Source organism: Simochromis diagramma, unplaced genomic scaffold (assembly GCF_900408965.1).
Source record: "Simochromis diagramma unplaced genomic scaffold, fSimDia1.1 OVJJ01000545.1, whole genome shotgun sequence".
In the NCBI taxonomy this organism is placed as follows: Eukaryota; Metazoa; Chordata; class Actinopteri; order Cichliformes; family Cichlidae; genus Simochromis; species Simochromis diagramma.
In genome coordinates this window covers 1511731-1536339 of record NW_024387371.1, presented here as the reverse complement: position 1 = coordinate 1536339, position 24609 = coordinate 1511731, and the positions used below count along the sequence as shown (strand labels likewise).

Sequence of the window (24609 nt, the reverse complement as noted above, 5' to 3'; positions counted from 1 at the left end):
CATGGGACCATCAAAAGAGCACATTCTTTTATTAACAAACACATATTTACATGAGCACAAAGCACAGTTCTGGATAAATAGGAATACAAATTCAGGTCACATCGGGTTGGAGGAACACAGGACGCAAAATTGAAGAGAAAAAGAACCATTTCCACTTTCTATAAAAACAAAAAGTATCTACACAGAGATTGACTCTTTTCAGTGGAAATTTAACAAATATAACATGTTTCAACTAATACTAGTCACCAGGTTAGGAAAAGGCTGTATTGCACTGAGAGGAAGACCTGTTTTACATTAGGATTTTAGAAGCATTTTCCTGTTAATACTGATTATGTTACAATATGAGGTGCTTTGTGTTTTTACTCACACGCTAGCTGGCTTCCCAGGAGTGTGTAAACTTTAAATTATAAAGAAACAATGACACAAAAATTATTGCATCTCTCAGACAGCGAGGTGATCAATCGAATGGAAACAGTATTCAGATCATTTTAAGAATCCTAACAGTTGAAAAACTGTTTGTCTGGCAGTAAAGCACATTTAAGATCACAGAGGACTCTGACACGCACTTGATAGCTGAAGTTGCTGAAAACAGAAATGAAAAAACTTCCACAGAAAACAAGCCAAGTGGCCAACTATTCCAATCAATTAACACAATGCAATTACTTTCAAATGGACCAAATCTCAGTCTATATGATGTAGCATACAACTGAAGGCAAATACAACTATGAAAACACAAAAATAAGAAACAAATCCTGGCCAGGGAAAGTGCTAAAAAAAAAGCGAGTTTTATGGAAGGTTAAGCATGCAGCAGAAACTCAGTAGCCTTGAAATTTGCACATGAATACTATGAACACCAGAGGGCAGTAGTGATTCACACAACCAGTAAGGCGTGAGCGAATCTGACTTATTGATGACACTAACAGGAACAAAAGAAGTGCTACCAATCAGTATGGGAGATATGAACTTTTTCATTTCATTTCATTTGAATAATTGTCGTTTTTCTGGGTCAGAATACAAGAAATTTAAGTTGCCAGTTTATATAAAGCAATTTAAAGACACCATTTTTGCTTTTTACTTATTACTTAATATGCATAAAATTACAAAACAAAAAAAACACCCCAACATGCTCTCAAACAATCACAGCTGCGACTATTAACACTGACAATTTAATTTAAACTGCTGAAGTGACAGGAGAAAACTCTCTGATCTATTCATGTATATGCCACGCTACTTCTACACTGAAGACCATACCCAGACATCTCAGCACTGTTGTGCTTAAATATGAACAATGAAACAACTTCTATTGTTTTCTTCAAGTTAAAAATATGCTATGTAACCTTTGTTTGAGTGTGTGTAATGATCACCCTTGGCAGATCTGTCAGTAGTTAGAGGGGGACTGACGTGAAAACAAAGCTTTCAGCGTATCATCGAGCACAAACACCTGACACTTCAGAAACACCGACTTTGTTGTTGGTGAAAATAGTCACAATAATAAGACTCCCGAAATAAAACTAAGACTCGCATGCCATCCTTTGTTTTTGAATGCCTCTTGCAGGCTCACGCTATTTTGCATTCTTGATAGCTCACATTTTCAAACTCTAAATCAAAAGCTAATTTTAACCCTCCCACTTTCATTATTTACATTTTCTATTTTTGACAGATGCCCCTGTAGGTTTGGTGCTTTTGTTTCCTCCCCACCCTCTACCTCTACCTCTACACTCCCCTGTCTCTTCCTGCTCTGCTTCTGTATTTATGCACACACATCCTGGCCTAAAGTAAACAGACAGCACACAATAGCTCATTCCACAGGCTCCACTGTAATTCAGCCCTCCGGCTAAGATTTGAGCCAAACCAGCAATAATATGCTAAATCAGTGAGTCCTCTAAGACACAGCACCACAGACTGGCAATGAAGGGCAGCCCCTGATTACATCCACAATGTATTTAATAGCTGTACATGTTCTATACAGTCACAGTCTGGGAGGGGGGTATTTGCCCATTGTGGGCAGGTTGCAGCAGTGGGAGCACAGCAGAGAAATCAACACGAACAAAATGATTGATACTTGCCTAAATACACAAATACCCCTAAATACATGCTTTGTTTTACTGCAATTCCCCAGCTCCCTAAACCCGTCACGATGGACCCTTACAGAGAAATGTTGGCTTTTCTGGGCAGTACACCAGCAAATTACACGTTTAAAGGACTGAAATCAAAAGAGGGAGGAACGTCTCGTGCACTGAAGCGCACTGGGACGTTTGTGTCAAAGCAACCATTTTGTCTCTGTAGGAATTTGCTGCATCACCTCCCCGCTGGATGTTCTCCTATTTACGTAGACCTGGAAGGGACAAAAAGATAGACAGAAAGGGCAAAGCTTTAAGACTTGTTGAACAACCAAAGGAAAAAGATATTTCTATTCACACAAACACACACACACACACTTAGAAGAATTTCTCCAGGATATACAGGTAACTCTCAGTAGGTTAAGAGGGGAGATGAAAACTTCCTCCTATTAGAGACAGAGTTGATTAAACTGTCAAGAAGCTAATAAAATATTAATTTCATGTTGGCAGAGAATTATTACATTACTTCCCAGGCTTATTTTTATTAATTCCTCTGCACGACTTAAGTGATTAATCCAATTGTAGACATATTTTTATGTGTTTTTCTACCAGTAGCTGCCTGTGGACACACACACTTACGCACACGCACACAGTGCTATGAAAGGTCTCCATATTCCCCAAAGCACACTGACAGGATGTAGCATGTTTCAGACACTAGTTTACTCCCCAGACATGAGTCATATCTCCAGATACTGAGTAAGCAACTCTGTGTAATCTCTGTCAGTAAACGCTGTGTTGCAACCTAGAGATGCTGACACTAAACTCTGGCATGGACATGAAAGTGGAGATTATTTTCTTGCACTTTCCAACGCATGTAAAAGTTTCACGATCACAACTTGCACCAACAACAATGTGAAAGGTCACATAAATATGCTTCCAACGCACAGAGACAAATACACATGTAATGGGATGAGAGCGCACTCGTACTTACGGGTACATGGGCTTTAAGAGGAGATGAGATGATTTCTCATTGACATGGTAGAGTGGGAATGGGTCAAATCCTCCAATAAAATCAACTGAAAACAAAGTATTGAACACATAAATCCTGGAGTAAATCAAAAGACAGACAACTAAAAATACATGCACGATTAAAAAAAGAAACTGAATGAAGAATGAAATGGAAACAAAAAGACACAATGGGAACAAATGGAGTGCACAGATGTTGTAAGGTAGCTTGTGAACAACAGTGCAAACTTTGAGTCTCTTTTAGTTTGACAAAATCTACAAAAGTAGAAGAGAGAGAAAAAACTGTTTTTCATCTGTGCATCTGCCTCAAGCCTAAGGGAAAGCTTGGGAACAGGTGAAAGCTTGCCAGCTGTCAAAATAGCTTAAGCCTTTTTATCGCTCAGAAACAGAGGTGACCTTCAGCCACCAAATTGATCCTCAAACCTTTCTGTTTATTTTCTCAGTTAAGAGTTCAGACTCTAGGCGAGGTGCAGATGAGCGAGCGAGTGTTATGTCATGCGAGAAACAGAAGGACATGCTGGTACCAAAGTGCAGTGTGCTTTTCACACATGCGGAGAGAGGGATTTTTGAGATGGATGGAAAAGGCTTGGGGCTTTTGAGGGGACATAAACGGCAGAGAGGGAGACAGACAGAGAGGGGAGGAAAAGGGAGGAGAGGACGGGGTGCGTCACGCTTGTCGGTCTGACTGACAGGGAGCCAAGGAGATTAGGGAGTCCGTGTGAAAAAGGCCAGCGTGTCCAGGAGCTGCGAGTCTCCTCTAAACACAGCGAGTGGAAGAAAAGTAAAAGCTGCACCCTATTCAGTGGGAAAAGACACCAAATATATAGAGGACCCTAGCTGAGTGAATAACAAAATGAGCACATCTGTTTCTTTTTTGGAACCCAGCACCTGTGGTGGAAAAACACACATACAAGCCAGCCAAAGAGACTAGTGGAAGGCCCAATCAGTTCCATCCAGATAAGAGGAGGCAGGGGTGGTCTGCTAAATGCTGATAGGTAGACAGGATGCGCACACCAGCCAGAGGGGTTGTGCTGTGTCACCCCTTTCCTCTGACCCTGTCCCGGTTTCCAGGCATTCACTGTTTCATCTGCACACCACAAACACACACACATGCCACCCACCCACCAAAAGATACAAAGATGCACACACTCACACACACACAAAGCCCTCTCCCCTGCTCTTTTCTGTACGAGTGATTTTCTCATTATAAGCAGGTGGGGATCCATCTCCTGCCATGATAAACCGTGCTGAGGAATACAGCTGGATGATAATCATGGTTGCCATTTTTAGACACGCTACAGCTCGTGGGATAGCAAAGCAATATCGCTCGGTGGATCCCTCCACCAGTCTGTGAATCTAATACTCTGGCTCAGAGTGAAATATCAGGTTGACTACTGGATGGATTGCCACAAAATTTGACACAGATATTCGAGGACTCCGGAGCAGAAATCCCAATGACTTTGGCGATATGTGTGCCTTTCATGTAAAACTACAAATAGGTCAACTTCTCCACTTGGAAAGTATTTGAAAGTCAGATTTCTGTAAAGAATCTTGTGACATATGCACTGACCAACCTAAACTTAAACTGGGCCCGGTGTGTATGATGTACTATTTTGTATTATATCCTTATTTTCTGTCATGTATATACACTGTTAGGATGCTAGTCTCTCCTATTTAGCAAAGCCAGAGTTAAAAATAATAAGCTCGGGCATGTGCAAGCAATCCACATAAGCTCTTTTCACAGTAGTCTTTTCGCATGTAATTGCTAAGTAAACACAGGTATTACTAATTAACCAGTAAGATTAATTATGGCTCTGTTTTTTAAGACAGGAAACAGCTGTGAAACACTAAATAGAATGGGGCCACTTCTGTTTAATCAACCTGGGCTACGATGCTTAAAATTGCTGCTTAGAAAAGGACCTATGAACTAAAAACTAAGGCTTTTACAGTACAGAAGCCCCACCCACCTGCTGTTCAAGCCTTTTGTTTACAAGGGACACCCAATCATAAGAAAGCTGGCTTAAAGGGAGGGGGAAGGGTTGTGAAAGAGATTGTTTCATATAGATGATGAACTGAGGGGCTGCGTCTGCCAGGACCCAAATAAGGATTATTTTGTGTGAATCATTTAAATCTGCTTTATTAAGATTTCAAGAATGAAAGAAAAAAATCCTGGCTTGGGCATAATAGGTTGCCTCTAAAGCTGCCTCTTTTCACTCTAATGAAGACATTCAGTGTGTCAAAACATTACTTTGCTCTCTATTAAATGCTTAATTTATAACCCCGACCTCTATTCCTCCTACAGACTATATTGTTTTTCAGCCAGTTAATTGCTTGTTCCATGTTGAATCATTTCCCTATTAATTACAGCATGCATCAGTCTGATCCTGCTCTGAGGCCGGTCTTCTGTGCAGCTCACTGATCCTTGATGGTTGAGAAATTACTGAAAAAAAAATCCATATGACTGTGTTTTTCAACATTAAATCTAGTAACACCAGTGCAAACAGAAAACCTTTAACAGGAGAGATTATTAAAACAGATACTGGCGGTTTTTTGACAGCAACACTGACAGAAGCAAGATCACTTTCTTCCCAGCAGATTGAGCAAGCTGTTTTTTTTCCCCCTTCTGCAGACACATGCAAGATATGAAAGGTATGTAGGTCAGTAGTTAAGGCATCTAAGTAGTGCCCCCAAACAAGCAGGGAGTAATGTAATGTAAAGCAGAGATACAGACAGTCAGCAGACAGTGGTGTGTGTGTGTGTGTGTGTGTGTGTGTGTGTGTGTGTGTGTGTGGTGGGTGGGGACGGCGGGGCTTCGCTTGAAAAATTAGACTAAAACAGACGGAGTATAGTGTAAGGAAAATCATGAAAAACACGGGTGAGAAATGGCAGAGACAAAGACAGAGAGAGTGATAAAAGACTGGACAGCTCATTCAAGACTTCTGTAGAGAGAATCTGTAATGATGGAAGAGGTCAATTAAAAGACAGTTGTGGTCCCTTTCACACACACACTCCTAGCTGGCTCTGCATGTCTGCATCTCTCTCCTCACACACGCAGCCATCTTTGCTGTTTTATGCATTGTTATTCTGCACATAAAAATGTTGGGTGTGTTTGATTGAAAGTGCATTTAAATTTTATGATCCATGCAAAGATGAGTGAGAGTAAGATGTTCAAGGGAGAGATGGAGTCTGTAGAAACTTTGTCTGCATTAATGATGTTTCTAAACTCCAACATCCAGCACCGTCTTCACTGGTTTTCACTGGAATTTGGAATTGCTTGCGCTTATTATGAGCTATTATTATAAAGTCTTTGAAGATAGTATATCATAAACAATTCCATTAACCGTCTAGCTTATGTTATCATAGTATGACCAAAATTATTGCAACTTTGTTCAATGAACTTGCGACTTTGTTGCCATTTTCAAAGGCAGGGACCAGATCTGTGATGATAAACGGGAAATGAAAAGAACAATTCAGACTGATTTCAATGTGTTGGCAATTTGTCTGTACTTATAGATTAGACACCAGTGATGTGCAAACCTGTCTGAGAACAACTGCAATCACTGGTCAACCACTAACTTTTATTAGTTGCAAAAAGGTTGCCACCGTAATTCTACTTTAATGTGACTGCTGATCCATTAAGCATGTATTGATTTTGAAATTTGCTGACCAACATACTAATATTTGTTTTATTATTATTTTGCTTCAATTGCTTGTTGGGCAGCTTATAGACAGAAATTCATGCATCTTTGCTGCCTGGATCCTTGATTAGCATATATTATGGGGCTGGCTAATCACCCCGAAACACTTGCTTGTTGGCTTTTTGTTTGTTTTGGCAGATCACCCCCATTTCTTTGTGTTTCTGCAAAAGACCCTGGAGAGCACACTTGTCTACTGTAAAATTTGCAATATTTAATGCATTCTCTGGTTCCAGCCTTTCCATTGTTTCTTTTCGTTTTCATATGTCTGGGTATTTGACTCTTAGTTGGGTAAAACAAGACCTTTATATTAGATGTTATATTAGAAACTGATTTGTCATCTTGGTTGACTAACTTAAAGTTTATTTGCATAAACATCAGCTATTAGGTCAATGCATCAGTGGAGCGATGTTTGATCCTCCAGTTTCGGGGATCTGATGTTGAACATTCTGACCCAGTGTCACACTGATGAGATGTTCATAGGTACAACATAAACATCAGATTAATATCAGCCATTATTTAGTTTGAACTACAGCAAATGAAAACAGCTTCGGTGAAAAGGGACTGTAGTTTAATTAGCACAAAATCTCTGACAGTATTGATTTCCAACTTGGTGGAATGCCACAATATCATTAAAACCTCCAACTCTAGTGTCAGCTTTAAAAACAATGCATTTTATAATTCAGTTCAGTTTTTATATATTTTATTGCTGTGATATTTTACTTGTAACCCACCAAGGGACTGCAGATGCAAATTAGCTCTAAGCTAACTCTGATACAATGCTAATGTTAATATTAAACATGTTCCCTTAAAAAACAAACAAACAAACAAACAAACAAGTAAACAAATAAAAAAGAAAATTAAAAATTCTTATCCCTAAGCAAAGATCTGGGCTTGTCCCTACTGTTTATATCAGGATACTTTTGATGAACATGTGTCTCTGCCTCACCTCACACTACCAAGCTATGCCTGGCTTTGTTTCTCAACCCATCATGAATCCACAAAATATGTTCGATCTCCTCTACTTAACACTTTGCTACTGTTTTAAAATTAGCATGTTTTATTCTTTTGGTCAGTTGCTTTATTTTCATGGCATAAAAAATAAGATGGACAATGAAGTACAGGTACCTCAGATTTACAATATGAGTAAGTTAAATTTCATTTGTAAAATTGTGATTGGGAAACTGTTAAATGTCAATGGAAATGATCTTAACGTTACAGTGTGTAAAATATCATTGCTAGTTGTCAGTAGATTGCAGACTGCAGTTAACCGAGTTCTGTTTTTTTTTGCCTAATTCAAGGGTATAATCGTAGTTATGGTGGCCACTGTTCATCTGTACTGACTGTAGGCTATAAGTCTGCTGTTCACCTCAGCTGGTGTCTACATGTATTTACTCTGAAGCAGGCTGTAAAACTGTGAAGAAATTCTGATACAAGTCAATGAGTCAGTGAAGTTCACTTGTGTCTATGACAACAACACTGAAATGAGTCATTGAGGATATCCTGAACTTTTCTCTCGGTACGTGAAATTTTCTTTGAAATCGACCTATCATTGTTGGACTCTGACGCTTAGTGAATAAACTCTCATATGATGTGAGAACATAATCAAACTGTTTATCAGAGGGAACGTGTGATTTTTAGGACACTCAAGCGTAACATTAACTGTCATAACGTTAACTTAAAACTAGCTGTTGTTGTTTAGTGGGCTCATTGTTGAATTTCTCATCTGCTGACAGTAACTTTGTTATTATCAGGAATAAATCAGCACGCTTACACAAACTTTCACGTGTTAAAGTCCTGATTTCAAGAAGAGGAAGATTTTTACTTCTTTAGTGGGGGGGGGGGGGGCTTTCTTAGATGATAAAGCATAGATATGAACCTTCATATCTGAAGTCTGAAGGCCTTTACTCACCAGGCGTGTAAAATTCAAAAATATTTTTCAGACAAACCTATTCATTCATGCCGACCACACAGTTTTGCTGGACCAATTTGTGGCATTTTTCTTAAACCCAGCTTGATTTTCCAGACTTTTCGGATACGAATAAAGATAACGGACCAATCCGATCACTGCCTTTGGGAACAAGTGGACTCGTAGCTCAAAAATGCAGTGGTACTGAATATACAAATAGTAAAATAATACTATTTTACCTCAGACACACAGCTAGACGCTGCTCGAGTCAGTCTGTGCTGGGAAATTGTTTTTCTGCGTCCTCAGGTGTGGTCCTAACTCTGCCAACAAGAGCTTAACCTGCTCCACTGACATCCTGAAATATGTACTCCCGGATTAAACCATGAAATTCTCCCTGCTGCTGCCTTCTCATTAGAATTGGATGAACCAAGAATTTCAGTTTCTTCCTTTGCTTGTTTAGAAACATCAGGACCAGCTCATCATCACTTGATGTCGACTTCATATTCTGTGTATTCTTTGTGAACAGGTTTTCCAATGGCTGCTCCTGTGTATTTTTAATGGATTCATTCAAAGTTCATGAGAACACATCAGTTTGTCGCACACTAATTAATATTTTTTTTTTATATGTACAATATTATTTTTTATGTATAAAATGACCTCAAAAATGACTGACTGCACTACTAAGGTTAGGTTAAAGTATTAAAAAGAAAACGAACATTTTCACAAATGAGGTTCTGAACACGTGCATCCATGTTTTTGAAGATACTAGAACTTTTGTTATTTTGACCTTCTCACACAACTTGATGATACTGCCCCCTGTGCATCCTGCCGTATAACTCCTCTGTCTGTTTTTAGAGCATTTTCTGCAGATGTGACTCAGCACAGAGGGCGGCAGCATAATTAGCAGACAAGCTAAAGCAAGCTTATCCCAGTGCTAGGCGGCTAACTCCATGACCTACTTTACAAAGAGGATTTTCCCCACCACTCACTCTGCTGGTGTGTCTGCTCACCGCAGATAACTCTGTGTAACAAATTCATGCACACAAATATAGACAATCACCTACACTCAGTCAGTCAGTCACACACAGTCAGCTAAACGCGCACACAAACGCATCCAGGTACGAACGAGTGCGCGACGACGTATAGATGCACTTGTGAGTGACAGAGGGAGAGAGACTCACATCAAAAGGGAGCTCACTCATGCACACACACGCACACGCATACACACTCTATCAGTAATAAAGCCTGAAAGCCATGTCAAACCCTGAGCTGATGGTATATGATGCTTGTTATTCTCCCCATTGTGTCTTCTTGGCTTTTTGCGAGTGTGTACGTGCCTGTATACACGTGTGTGTGTGTTCATTTTGCTAGTCTTTACGCAAGTCTGAGCACTCAAATCCAACTCAGTCCTGTCCCTGGAGAGTGAAAGAGTGCTTTGCGTGAAAGGAATTCCTCTCTTATCTCCTTATTCATGAAAAGCTCATCATGTCTCTTGTTGTTTGCATACTGGGTCCTTTTTCTCCTCCCAACTTGCTCCCGATAAACACCTCCCTCTGCTCCCCTAATGTATGCCCACTCTTTCTCTTTCTCTCTCTCTCTCTCCCTCGCTTCCTTTTCTCTCCATCCCTCCAGAGGATTGTCTCTACCTTTCTTCTCTCAGTAAGGCGCAATCAGCCGTGGAAGTTATTGACCAGCAAGGCGCTTAATGAGGCTGATACAACGAGTGACCAGAGACCTTTAACTTTTTACAAGCACACCTCATTAAAGTTCAAAAGCCAGATATGGTAAAAGAGCGGGGGAAAGAGAGGATTTCTTAAACACAATAAACCTGGGCTATGATATATTATCATTCCCTAAACCTGTGAAGAAACTGGGAATTGAAATGAAGCAAATGAGAGAGAGGAATATGGAAGATATACTTCTGAGTAGGAGGAGAAATGCTGAGACAGCCAGGGAGCTCAGTGGAGAAACTGGCTTTAATCTACACATCAAATAGGAGGAGAAAATGAGCACAGAAAGTGGCTTAGCTGGTGTGTGTGTGTGTGTGCACCTGTGTCTGCTCGAACAAACATGTGCATATTGGTGGGTGCATACAGGCAAAGGGCTGATTACAATAACAAAGAGCTAGCACTTGGAAGCGATGTAGCAGCGTTTCACTTCAACACAGCCTGGGCCAGATAATTAAAACCAATAAAAATCACACCACAATCTTTTTTCACCCCAAGCTTTTTTCTTTTGCCATCCTTTCGCTGTTTGTTTGGGGGGTTTTTATCTCTTATTTTTGAGAGAGGATGACTATCCACTTCAGTTTTAATGGATGTTCTCACTGGGAATGAACAGAATTCAAAAAAGAAGGAGTTGCTGAGGGAAAAAAACCCTACTTTTTTTTTTTTTTAAAGCCCTACTTGATAGAACTGGTTTTGCCTTCAAAGCAGTACTTATGGTTGACTGCTGATTAAGTTGTACCAGCTAGAGCTAAGACTGCAAGACACTTGGGTGGTGATGCAAACCCCTCACAGCCTTTGGTATGTGACCACCTAAGAACTGCTTAGACCTTTGTAACACTGGTGTGTAGGAACACACACACACACACACACACACACACATGCAGACATACACACATGCAGACACGCACACACACACATACATACACACACACATACATACACACACCACATCTCAATTCCACCAAATTACAAGAGCCTGCAGTTTTAATTCAATTAGTGCATGTAGTACTTTGTTCATTACTCTGTTTTCAAATCACATTAAAAGCTACAAAAGAGACACGAACACAGCCAGGCTCTAGAAATTAGTATTCTAAAAAACGTGTACATAACTATGCCAGTGGTCCATTTAACTACTGAATGATATATTTGTGAAGACAGATTCTCAAGCTTGTGGACAGGCTTGTGTAGCTATGAGAGCTACTGCAGAACAAATCAGAAATTTATGACTACCATTGACCCTTAGATCAAATTTTTCCTGGCCTGTGATTGGCTAACCTCTTGCAGGACCTCCGACCTGCTGCCTATGAGGTCACAGCAGCTGCTGTCAAAAGTGTCCGTCTCTGCTTCCCCCCCATCTTCTCTTATTTATTTCATGGTTCCCTGCTGTCTTTTCCCACACTCTTCACCAGCTCTGTGCTTGTTTATGCTTGACAGGAAAAGAATGAGCCTCTCACCCTCAACTAACTTTAACTTAAGGAACTAACACAGATCAGCATACACCAGAAGAAAAAGAGCCCTGAGATAGCACATTGCGAGGAGCCGCTTCAGAGAAGAAATCTAGATGTTTCAGTTGCTCCAAAAGAAACAGGCCTGAGGGGGGGGAGGCAGAAGGTTTGTGTTTGTTAACAAGAGCCCCATCTCACCTCTACCAGGTCTGAGACGGCTGGAGTGTTAAAACGTGGGGCACACAGAAAGAAGAAAGTGAGAAAACAAAAGGCCACAGTACATTAAAGGAGGGAAATAACAGGTTTCCAACAACAGCAAGGATGACAGGCTGTGAGAGACAAGGCGCCCAGCGTACACGTGAAAGCGAAAGGAGAGGAAAGAATGGGCTGAAGGAGCTGTGGAGAGTAACACATGGCTCCTTTGGTTCTGGAGGGAAAGAAAAACAAGAGGGCCCAGCTGGTGTGGGGGAGGAAGGAGGTACAGATAGGAGAGATATAGGGTGGGACAGGAAAAGAGGGAGACGAAAGATGCAGCTTTATTCCCCTCAACTCAGGCGTTTTCGTCTCCCTTGTGCGAGTGGCTCTGGGTGTGATTCACTCATTGTTGTGAGGCTCCTTTGCAAGAATGAGTGTGTGTATGTGTGTTTGTGTGTGTGTGTGTGTGTGTGTGTTAAGTCACTCACAGCTGTCCTCCTCCTCAGTGATAGCGCTGACAACATAGCAGGCGTACACGAAGCCAAGGAGCTGCGAACACACAAGCAAACATAGGAGGTTAGACACCACAGACCTGCAAGGCTGAAGTTAAGCTGCTGAGTGCTTTCCTCGATAGACAAAGAGACAATAAAGGAGGAAAATGGGTTTGTTCTCCGCATCCTTAAGTAACTGGTGATGCAACACTGCTCAAAGAGCAGGGTGAAAGCCAGAATAACTTGTTCATTAATTAAATCTTTCTGTGAACAAGAATATCGAGTAATCATTAAAGACATTTATTGAGCAAAAACATTTTAAAAAGACACCTTACAAATTTGTGCTTTACTTCTTCTTCTTTTTGCAATTTTGTACAATTCTAATGAGCTTGGAAGTAAATATTTGGTATGAACACCTTTCTTCTTCTACACAGCCTGAACTCTCGTTCATTTGTCAAGATGATCCCACACTGCTTTAATAATGTTGAGGTCTGCACTCTGATAGTGTTCCATTGTGTATCCACGTATGGCTCTACTGCAGTGCCAGTATGGCGTGCTGAAAAATGAAGCCCTTGCCAATCAGACCCTTTCCAGATGGCGTTCCAGTGTGGCTCAAAATCTGAAAGAACTTTTCTGAGTTCATAATTGAGATAACTGTAGCCCCAAACCGTGACACATTACACGTAATGCCGAGATATGAAAAGCTTTTATGGTAACAGCTCTAAAGGGAATCACAAATATTTGCAAAATAATATTTTATGCCTGGTAATTTGTGCTATCATTAGTTTAATTGTAGGTTCAACTAAAGAAATTAGATCAAATTATGTGTTTTTGCAACAGGCTGCTTGTAACAAAGTGCCTAAAACTGGTTCTTTGCTAAGCTGTCTGTTTATGTGCAGACACAACACTGATTCATAACTTGAGTTAGATGCCTTTTTTAAATGTTTGAATGATTCACAGGTCAGTATTAAGTGGCTTAACAAAAAAAACCCAAAGCAACATTCCTCTGAAAATGATCAGGTACAACGCCTAGACTGAAAATGACTAAATAAGCAGCCAGTGTCCATAGAAAAACTGAAAGACCTCCATAAAGTGTCTTCCTTTATATAACTATTCCTCAAGAGCACTTTAATAAAGACAAACAAGTCCTGCTCCTTGGAAGTAAAGTATAAAGACATGAGAGGTGTCTCGAGCACTGTAAATACCTGCCAAAGCACTTAGAAATTCTCTTTTGATAATGTGATAGCCCTGTGGTGAGGAATCCTCAGAGAACTGCCATCTGACTCTACAGTTTCCCTCTGCTCTACAGAGCTTCATAGCGCCTCTCAGCAGTGTGGCTGGAGCTTTACTGTTTTGGACCATTCTTACTGCTGATACTAAATGTTTTTCTTGAGAACCAGGCAGCAACAATAACCTCTAAAAACTCTTTGCCACAATACCTGCCCGGCATAGAAAGGCAAAGTTAGTGTCTGGCTGGAATACACAAAGGAACATTTAGTCAGTAAAAGATACTGCAGTCGAGGGTTTCTGCCAGAAACGTTGTTAAGCCCAGTGGCTGGATTTGGCCCCACAGTGGGAGATTTAATGTTGCACTCTATTAGCACAGTTCTATTCACCAGCTGCTTCTGGTGAAGAGAAAGAGTCAAACACAGGGGAGTTTATTTCCCCCTTTCTACCAAGAAACGTAGGATACAGCAGGAGAAAAACACCAAGTCACGGTTTCCCTGACTACATATTAAACAATAACTGAAGGAAAAAGTGTGTTTAGTCATAACATTTCCCCATTTCTTTGTTTTCCATTTTATTTCTACTAACACTGCAACTCTTTGAGCTTTTAGATACTTATAAAATACATTAAATAACCCAACAGCTGCAACTTTTGTCACCAGAAAAATGTCCCTATGCTCAACCCTGTCCAGGATTCAACCTTGGCTGATAGAAAGAAAAGTTCCCTCCCAGAAAATAAAAATACAAAGCCATTATTATGATAGCATTTCTCTATACTGGCTGTATATGAATAAGTGTGTGTGTGTTCGCTCTAACTGTAATTTGCTTTACTTTGGCCGTAGGTTATGGAGTGTGCATAGAGTGGTTGCCCGTGTCCACAAACACAGCAGAAAACAGCAGAGCCAGCACACAGCTGACTATAGGAGGAACACACGTGTGGGGAAACACAGCACTGGGAATGGCCCGTGGCACTGGCAGATGGCTGTCATCAACTCAGAAATATACACAGCGAGTCTCTGCACCCAGCCACCCATCCATCACTTGGCACTCTGCCATGCCAATTAAAACAGCGTCGGGCACGCTGCCCTGCTCGCACACTGGGTTCACAAACACAAAACCCGAGGGGGTAATGACTGTGCGCGATGATATCTATTTATGTAAGATTCATTCAACATATAACTCAGCTTGGCTGATGTAATTATAGATGAAACAAAGATAATGCGCTGTTCGTCTCTGTCGTTTGCGTTTTTGCGCCATTTTACGCACGCACAAAATCTGTTGGACCTTCACTGAAGTTCCAGATGTAGATTAAATGTTTTATTTATGAGTGAAAAGCAGGTGTCACATTTAGTATAAAAGGGAAGGTCTCTGTCTCTGTGTGGGCTAGATAAGATGCTCTTCTTTCTGCTTCGCTGTCACTATATTTTTTCTTTCTAATATCTAATTGCTGGTCTCACCCCATCCATTACACTGGCAGTGAAATGGAGGTGAATTAGCATATGTATAAAGCCAGTGTCAAACACAAGATGGTGTTAACAGCAGGGGGCACACCCCGTTTTTCAATTTTATTGTGTCTTGGTGTGTGTGCCCATGTGTGTTTTGCCTTTAAAAGTGTGTGCTCTTATGAGTTAATATATGCATGAGTGCATGTTGATTTAAACTTCATGAAAAGGGCCCTGATTTCTCCAGTCTGGGGTTGACCCAAACACAGGATAGGCAAAGCATCAGCGTAGAAGGCCAGAGCAGGAAGCAGATGCCTGTGTAGCATACACAAGTGAGTCGAATTAAAGTGTGCGTCGACATAAACTGTCTACGTAAGGTTTGTTGGATATCTGAGCTGCCAGAAAAGCTTTCATGTGCTGCTTCATTGATTTTGTCGGTGTCTGGACATTCTTTCACGAATAAATATTTTGCCATTTTGATTGAATACCTTTGCTGTTATGATTATGGCAGTGAAGAACAATGTAATAGTTCATGGTCAATTCAGCGATAGCAAAGAAAATATTGGCAGTAATTTTAAAGCAAAGCTATGTGCACTGCAGTGCAATTACCCAACACTGCTTTTGCCTAATACATGTAGAAGCAGGTTGCTGGTGGTACAGATGTCTGGCAGATTACACTGTAATGTGAACAGGGTAATTCTAGTGTGTACCTTTTGACAGATGAAAAATATTTCCTGTCTCTTAACAATCGAGAGATGCAAAATTGTGATTCATAGTATCATAAAATGCTGAGATGTTTTGGTGTCTGATATAACAATTTTACTGACTATCAACCGAAGCCAAACACTCAAAGTGTGCCCATCGAACGGTCAGGCATGGGAAATAAATGCTGACAGCAAGACAGATCAAACACTGCATGTTACAGCTGATTTTTATCTTCCATTCCTCTTTTATATGGTTTCCACTAAATTTGGACAATTTAGGAAGAATCAGGTCAGGATATTTTTCCCTGTTGTGCTTTCTCAGATTTAGCACACAGCAGGAAATGGTCTGCTTCAGATGCGTTTGCGCTTCTTGAACTACTCGGTGCGGTTAAAGCGAGACTGCTGCCTGCAGGCGGGAACACACATGATTCCAATTCACAAACAGTAAATGCACAGTTTTATTAGCTGCGCTATTCACGCACTGGTTCAATCCCAACACCACACAGACTTTGCACAAAGGAGCTGGCAGGTAGAAGACTTAATGTCATAAGCCTGAACCAACTCTGCCAGGTGATCTCTAGAAAAGTCAGGACTGCAGCTTTGATTTTATGTGTAAAAAGCTGAATTTTGGTGTCTGATAGAGCTTTGAAACTCCCACTGACAGCAGACCATTTTCACAAAAGTAGTTTGCAAGTACTGACGCGTAGCTCACAAATGGGAAAACTTCATGTGTCAAGAGGCCAAAAAATTCCAGCAGTTCTCCTGTTAACAATTAACAGCTAACAAATTACATCTCTCTTACTCATTCGCTCATAACAACTGACTGCAGGAAAGTCGGACACTGCATGTTAGCGCTAATCTTAAACCGATCTGTCTTCAAGTCCTTTTTTATATTGCTTCCATGCATTTAGTGCGACAGGAAATGCGATTTTAAAAAAAATCAGAGATGCGAACACTGGGCGGCTTTTTGCTGGAGGCAGCAGCCAATATAGGTCGGTGTCCTCAATAACATGTGACAGCTCCACTTATGTATCATTGCATATTAAGCGTCCTTAAATGAAGCTAATAAAATGCCTGTCTCTCTGTGTCTCACACTCAAACTTACACACACACACCAACACACTCAGTTTTCGGCACCTATGTGTAGAAATGAATGTCATATTAATTAAGCACATAAAGCCCCCGCATGTCCTCTGTGACTTGACCTCAGTCTTTCTGTGAAGACGTGCCACACTAAAGCCAACTAATTTGGCTGCCAATCATTTTTCCTTCTCCTTTGCGCTGTGCACTTTATGTGTCTTTATAGTAGTCACTTTTCTAAACACAGGTCTATATGTTCCTGTCACTCTGCGATCTGCAAACCTCCTCTACTCTCTTTCTCTCCAGCCCTCGGTGATTCCCGATTTTCGGCTCTTCTAACACTAAATACCACTCTCTTCTTTGTTTTCTCTCCGTTGTCTCCGGGGCTGCTGAGCAGTGAACAGTGATCTCCAGAATTAATAACACAGAGAAAGAAGCAAGCAGGCGGACAATTGGATACTATAACTTCAGTTCAGGAAAACAAGTAAAGATGTCCTCCAGTGGGTCTTCATGCTGCCGAGTGAACTAAGCAGGTATTAGTAGTATTTCAGTGCCATTTGCATTTCTTCTCTCAGATAATGAGGCCGAAGAGAAGTTAAAGGCTCTGACATTAATGTGTGTGTGAGTGAGAAGATCAGGCACAGAGCTAGAGAAAGGTTACTTGTATTTGCATAGGCTAATGAAGGTCAAGTTTACATTAAATGTGTCTGTCCAGAAAGACACAAAGCCACCTTTGAAAATAGACTTTCACTCATAAACATCAATCTACTGGGCATGCAGCTACTTTGGTCAACCGCTGTAAAATGAATGCAAAGTGCAGCTCACGATGCTCTGGTGTCAGTTTTTCAGGAAACGAATGTCAGGAAATCACTAATGTTATTCAATTTTGATCGAAATCATAAAACATCGAGTTCATCACTTGGAGATTATGAATGTGGATGTTAACTATAAAATCTGACCTGCCTGTGGTTTTCCAGTAAAAAAAAGTACATTTGTCGTTGAGATATTTTAGTCATGCCTGATTGGAGCTGGTAGGATAAAAACCACTTCATGTCTAATCTGAGTCAGACAGTTGCGCTCTCGCATGCAGCTCAGCCAGGTAAAGTTAAAGGCTGCAGTTCATGTGTGATAATGACTTAGGAAGGCATTCGCTAGTTACAGCTTTTCTAACTGGAAGAAATGCTGCTTTACTATTTCAAATAAGTAATTTGATATAAATGACAAATATCAACAAAGGATTTTGTGAAAGATAATTAGACTCCGCAAAAAAAATATTTGACAGTTTATGAAAATACTGATCATTAGCTTTATTCGGTCACATTAGAGTAGAAATAGAAGGTAACCTCTTTGCAACTAATGCTGAAATTGTGGTTCACTAGTGGTAGCATGCTGGGAGTCCATGGATATGAGAGGAGAAAACATCTGTGGATGGATAGAGTGCATAAAATATGTGGTAAAACTGGTCTGTGTGCTACTACTCATCTCGTTGTTGTTTTTTCCAGGCGGCTGGGTAGAGAGTAAAGTTATAACACACAAAGAACTAAAGTGAAACAGAGTGTTAAAAACAATGCAAAGTGTCCACAGCAGCCCCTGTTGATACTTTTTGGTCTTTGATTCTTTTTAAACTTCTCCCTTTCCTGGTGATTTCTGCTGTTGGTTTCTTCCCTGTTCTGGCCCATTTGTCAACCAATCAGCATCCACAGCATATACAGCATCATCTGCGTCCAGCAACGTGCAATTGGGATTTTGAAGGACTTTATGGAAGCACACTTGTAATGTTTCAAAACCTCTCTGTATGACGTCCATCGCAAAATACATACACAAATTTGTACTACTGCGATACTGCAAAAAAAAAAAAAAAAAGTTGTGGTTGTTGGGAAGCAACTTGTCACCAAACAATTGCAGTCTGCCTTGGAGTGACTGCAGTCACTGCCTGACACAGTGCAGTTTGTCAAAACTATGTATGTAGACATGCTGCCAGCATGTTGCAAGCAACTGGAGTCAATCTGTGCTGAGGACATCAGCCCTGCAATTCATTTTTCCAACTCAATTAGTTGCCAGCAGGTCATATTTGAGGGTTGCCTGGTATTTTGCTGTTAAATAGCTGTTTTGCAGCAATTGCATCACTTTTTGTGGAGGAATTTCAGTTTCAAATCTGAGGCTCTGGGTGGACTCTGCATTTCCGATGAACGTAGACTACAAACGAGTCGTAATTTTTCCCAATTTATCAAAGTTAATCACCATATTATCACAAACAGATTGCATTTAATTGCCAACTTGTTCCCATTCATCCACAAACTGATAGAAGACTGACTGTCTTATTGCTGTTTTATCACCATCCATCACTTTGAAGACAGCAACTGACTGCAAATGGTCACAGGCCTGACCCCCTCCCCTTCAAAGCAACCATTTCAAAGGCAACAAGATCTCAAGTTGTCTCCAGCCACTGTTTTGCCTTGCACAACTTCAGCCTTAGTCAACAGTTTTAGCCCCATATACTTCTCTGTCCACCATGCCACACTTAAATTCAGTTTATCTCAAGACGTCGTCAGTTCTTTGCTGCCTGGTTAATGCATGTGCTCGTAACGACGGATATCTGGGTCGATCTGACAGCTAATTAACACAGTATTGACTGTGGCTCAGTGTCAGGAGAAAACTCACTGAGTGCACTACAATTAAAGGAATTTGCAGGTAAAACATACCACATGGGAGAAAGGGGGAGGGGATGCAGAGAGGCGCAAAACAGATAGAGAGGTGGTACAGATGTCCTGTAGGTTAATTACACAGGACTCTCTGCCTGACAATAAGGTGCCAACTCATCTGCAGAAAATTAGATGTGTGTGTTCGTGTGTAGACAGCTGCATGTTTAATGACAAACCATTATAAGGGAGTGCACAGTCCACATTTATCAATGTTTTCTCCCACATACGCAAGAACACGGGTCTGTACAGCTGACATAGAACCACAAGGCATTGGAAAGTGTCTGCGGTGCTTATTTGCATCTTCCACATCAAGTAACTGCACTTAACAGCGTGCTAATGTCACACAAACACAACAGGCTTACCCAAGCAGAAATAAAAGCTGCATAAAGAAAGCAAACACAGGCTGTTCTTCACACGCTGCCCCACACAATAGATTTTAGATGAAGTCTGAGTGAAGGAAGGAAAAATGGGGCTCTGTGGGATAAGAAACGAATGGACTGAAGCCGAAACAAGAAGGTAAATAACAAAACAAGTAGGCACTCAATGAGCAAACAGGTAAGCGAGCATCGCACTGGAGATGAAGTTAACTCATTTAAACTTGCTTGTGTTTCACTTCCACGTTCTCCTCTGTTGACTCTTCTTTTTGCGCTCTCTCTTAAGTTTAAAAAGACCAAATACTATAATAAGATAATCTTTATCCTTCACCCTGCAAACCAGATTAACAATTAAAGCTCTTGGCCGAGACAGCCTTTGAAGTATAACAGCGACCAGTTGCTTTTTTTTCCCCCCTTCTTCTCCTCTGGTCTTGAGGTCGTTCTCTTCTCCTCTTCGCTTTTGGCTGCAACCAACAGCCCTAATAACTGCTTACTGCTGCATTATAAATCTTTTAATCCCAGAATCTTTATAATCCTTTGAGGCAGAAGCTGTAAAACTTACAGTGCAGCTAAAACGTAGTGTCAATGCTGACATATCAGAGAGGTGCTTTGTGCCATTGTTATACTGGACGATGCACAGCTATTTAATGTTTTTGGAGAAATCCTCCACATGGCTCCCAGTGCATCTTACACAAAAACAGAAAAAAATGCATTCTCAGTAGTGCTGCTCAGCACGAGAGCTGGAATAAAGAGCATGGACTAAAGGACTTGCCAGAGAGAGCACTCTGACCTTTCCGATGTATCAGGGGGCAGCCTGGGTGCCCGTGATGTTTTAACGCTGGTGAGCTGAGAGATTCTCAACAGCCAAAATACACACACAGACCCTGTAGACAAACAGACCCCAGAGTAGTGATCACAGAGGTCTACTCATGCCAACCCTGCTGAAAATACCCATCTAATCAACTGCGGCTGCTTCATCCACCATATTACCCTGCCCCCTGGTGCTAAAGCAAACTGCGCCTTTAAAACAGAGAGTAGACCGACATCACAGAGCTGTCAAAGCGCAAGAGAAAAAGGAGCACAAGTGACACTGAGTGAGCAAGAAATGCATTGTCATCGTTTGTTGTTTAGGTTCTTGTGAATTTGAATGACGTGAAGGTCAAACAGTGCGAGATCTGTTCAGGAAAAAGACAGGAAGACGGGCTGAGCTGTGAGAATGTGATGTGGGAAAAACATGAAAACAGAGGAAATGAGCAATGGAACGAGAGAATGACGCACACTGCCGATTCTCCCGTTATCATCTTCCACCCATTGCGGGTTTCTAGGGAATAGAGATGCAACAGAAGAAAGCATTGCCTGTGGCAGCAATAACCTACGCTAAATGATATGATATCTGCGTGTGTGTGTGTGTACACGAAAGCACTTTCTCCGGCTGTTTTATGAGTAGCACAGCATCTCAGACAGCTTTCACTGTTCCCTTTAAGCTCGTAAGAGTTATGTCTACAGATGTAAACTCAATTTCACATCCTGCACCATTTTTCTTTTCCTTTTTTGGCCGTCTTCCTACCCACACTCTACCTACCTCACTGGAAATGTTTTCTCAGACACAACTGTTTTATTTACCAGTAAAGTTCACAGGAGTGAAAGAAGAAAGACGGAAGACGGGACGATACAGAGAGACGACAAAAACAACTGTGGGTTTTCTGCTGACTGCATTGATCTTTTAATGACTCATTCTTATAACGGTACTATGATAACCAAACCCAGTAAACAGCGATGTGTACTATAATATCGATTTAGTGAAGGCAACAAAGAATAGAAGGACAGAGATGAAGGAAAATATCCCTCGCAGTGATAAATGAATAATACATTAACCCAGTTCGAAAAGGTTGCCTCCACTTCAAGCTCATCCTTCAAATCTTGAAGTTCCTTTTTTGGCTGAATGTTGCCTGCAGCAGCAGTAAGCAACAAAACAAGGCAGACTCCCCCTAACCCAAAGCTTTACTTCTGAAGCCCTTCCATCCAGCTTATGACAAATCTGAGCTGATAGATGACAGCGATGCCTCCATTATTGGCCGATGGATCCACATTTTTCAACTTAATGAAACATGCTCCTTGGAGCCCAAACTAAATATTTAATGGTCTCTCACTGCGACCTTGAAACCCTTCTAACAAAGACAAAAGGGACACCCCACTTTCTCCCTTTTCTTTTCAATCATCCCTTCAGCTCTTTCTTTTTCCCCGTCTGGCCCCGTTTTCCAGCGAGAGAGGAAAAGGGGACTAACCAAAACAACAGTGGACATCTCAAAAGGATTCAATTTTCCTAAGCAGAGCCCTGCATTTACCCAGAGAGGAAGTGGGGATACAGGGAAAACGATGTCACTCGTGACGCTAAGATTTCAGTACCAATTTCCCTGCTCCTCTAGGGAGCGAGTCCCGTGGAGTTGCAGTTGAATGCTTGGTTGAACAATTTCATGTAAATTGCAGGCAAAAGGGTGTTGCCATCTCATGTGGAGTAGAAATCCAACGAAGGCGAAGGATAAACCAATTCACTGTGCATAATGCAAGTAGTAATGAGGTTCAGCGAGAGTGCCGGGGCTGTAAAGTGAGGCCAGCCATTTTATTATCCTTCTCCGTGGGGGCCATGGGATGAATGGTAAAATCCAGTGCTTCTCATGGCTGGGTCCCTTTGCTTGTTTCCAATCTATCAAACTGCATTCACGACACTTCCCCAGTTGTAAATAATTCCAGCATTAGATAAAATCAACAGGACTCTGAAACACACTGGTACATCGTAGTTCAAGGCTGACAACATCACTGCGTGTTCACTCTCTCTTTCTGTCTGTCACCTACTGCCAACAATAACTGTGAAAAATAGGTGTGGGTGTGTCACGGTGGAGTCAGAGGGTAAGTGACTGTTAGTGTGAGTAAATCTGCGCCATTGTGCGTGTCTTGAACCCAAAACTTCCTGCAGAGCTGGTCACCAAGAGTGCCCTGGCACCCATCCAGGATTGGGGCAGTCGGTCATGTATGTGTGTGTGTGTGTGTGTGTGTGTGTGTGTGTGTGTGTGTGTGTGTGTGTGTGTGTGTGTGTGTGTGTGTGTGTGTGTGAGAGTGAGAATGTCCATGCTGGCAGGATGGGAGTTTTTGGCGAATTGATACAGAGCTTATAAAGAGAACAATAACAGTCCTTCCAGTGTTTGAGTAACCTGTTAGCATCTGGCAAGTCTGAGCCTCAGCAGACAAAACAACTGAGCAATTTTTCATTTGGAGACCAGGGCAGAGGAAGCTGTCCCGGACAAAATAACTTAAGCTTAAAGTAAGACAAAAACATCACCTTCCTTTCTATTCTGTTCACATTTAACTCACAGATATCCAACTTACTGTGATACAATGAAGTCCTGGCCATCTAGACTCAGCGTATGAACGGTATTTTAATGTGCATAATGTCAGCGGGTATTGTTAACTTGTACTCACAGCAACAAGAATCTGTGCCCCACTGTGCATGACCTCAATGTACTGATAGTCCACGAAGCAGCCCATGACAGTGATGTAGGAGTGGCTCTCCGTGGTATGGACCCCAGGAGCCTGTGGCATCTCTCTCCGCACACAGCCGGGGCCATGTTCACTCCACCAGGAATGATGAGCTGAGATGTTAAATGTTAGCAGGTCACTGTCCTGGAAGGAGAAGGAAAAACATTAACTTCTTTGCTAGGACTGTATTCTTTAGTTATTAAGCACATTCATGTATTTTTTATAAGGAAACCAAGGCTGGCTTTCAAAGCAACCAAAGCACCGATGCTCAAAAGGCAGGGAGCTTAACTTTGGAAACTTACAGAAGCTGTTGGAAGACTTTTTATGATTGTAATCCTTTGCTGAAAGGGTTGGTTCATAAAATTACAGACAAGCATCTTTAGACTGCTAATGACTCTCCAAAGCCTTACTTATGTTAGCGCTGCATTGAGCTGGTTCTCAAAACACAATATAACAACATGTTCACCGTCTTTCCTTAGTGTGCTAGCATGTCAACGTTATGCCAGTGCAGCTTTGACTAATAGAAAATCACAACCAGGAAAATGTGGTTTAAAAAACCCTTCAGGCAAACATAGTGGTGACAATTATTACACTTCATCCAGCTGCAGAGCATCTGGTTCATTTGAAGGCAATCCACCAAATAACTCAACACTAACGTTTTAGTGCAAAAATTCTTAAATTTTGACCTCGCTGTAGCATTACAGGGAACATGAAGGGATTGCGAAGGTACACTCATCAACCACTTTATTAGGTACACCCTGCTAGTACCAGTTTAGACCAACTGATGCTTTCACATCTGCTTTAAGTCTTTGTAGCATAGATTCAACAAGGTGCTGGAAACATTCCTCAAAGATTTTGGTTTATATTGATGCATTACACAGTTGCTGCAGATCTGATGTAAATCTCCCATTCCACCACACCCCAAAGCTATTGGATTGAGATCTTGTAACTGTGGAGGCCATTTGAGTACATTGGACCAGTGTGTGTGTTTTGAGTTT

General features: G+C 41.3%; 1 protein-coding gene across 2 annotated transcripts in view; it reads right to left on the bottom strand.

Moving 5' to 3' along the window:
* Positions 1-12: 12 nt before the first annotated feature.
* nkain4 (sodium/potassium transporting ATPase interacting 4) overlaps positions 13-24609 on the bottom strand; it is a 51103-nt gene continuing 26506 nt past the window's right edge. The window contains exons 4-7 of one of the 2 annotated variants that reach the window (XM_040008322.1): positions 23555-23755; positions 12546-12606; positions 3052-3136; positions 13-2335 (exon numbers count right to left, since the gene is read on the bottom strand). In XM_040008322.1, coding sequence (XP_039864256.1) covers positions 2326-2335; positions 3052-3136; positions 12546-12606; positions 23555-23755 — 357 coding nt within the window. In that variant the 3' untranslated portion in view covers positions 13-2325. The remainder of the gene's footprint in view (positions 2336-3051; positions 3137-12545; positions 12607-23554; positions 23756-24609) is intronic. The other variant, XM_040008323.1, reaches the window with a different exon arrangement.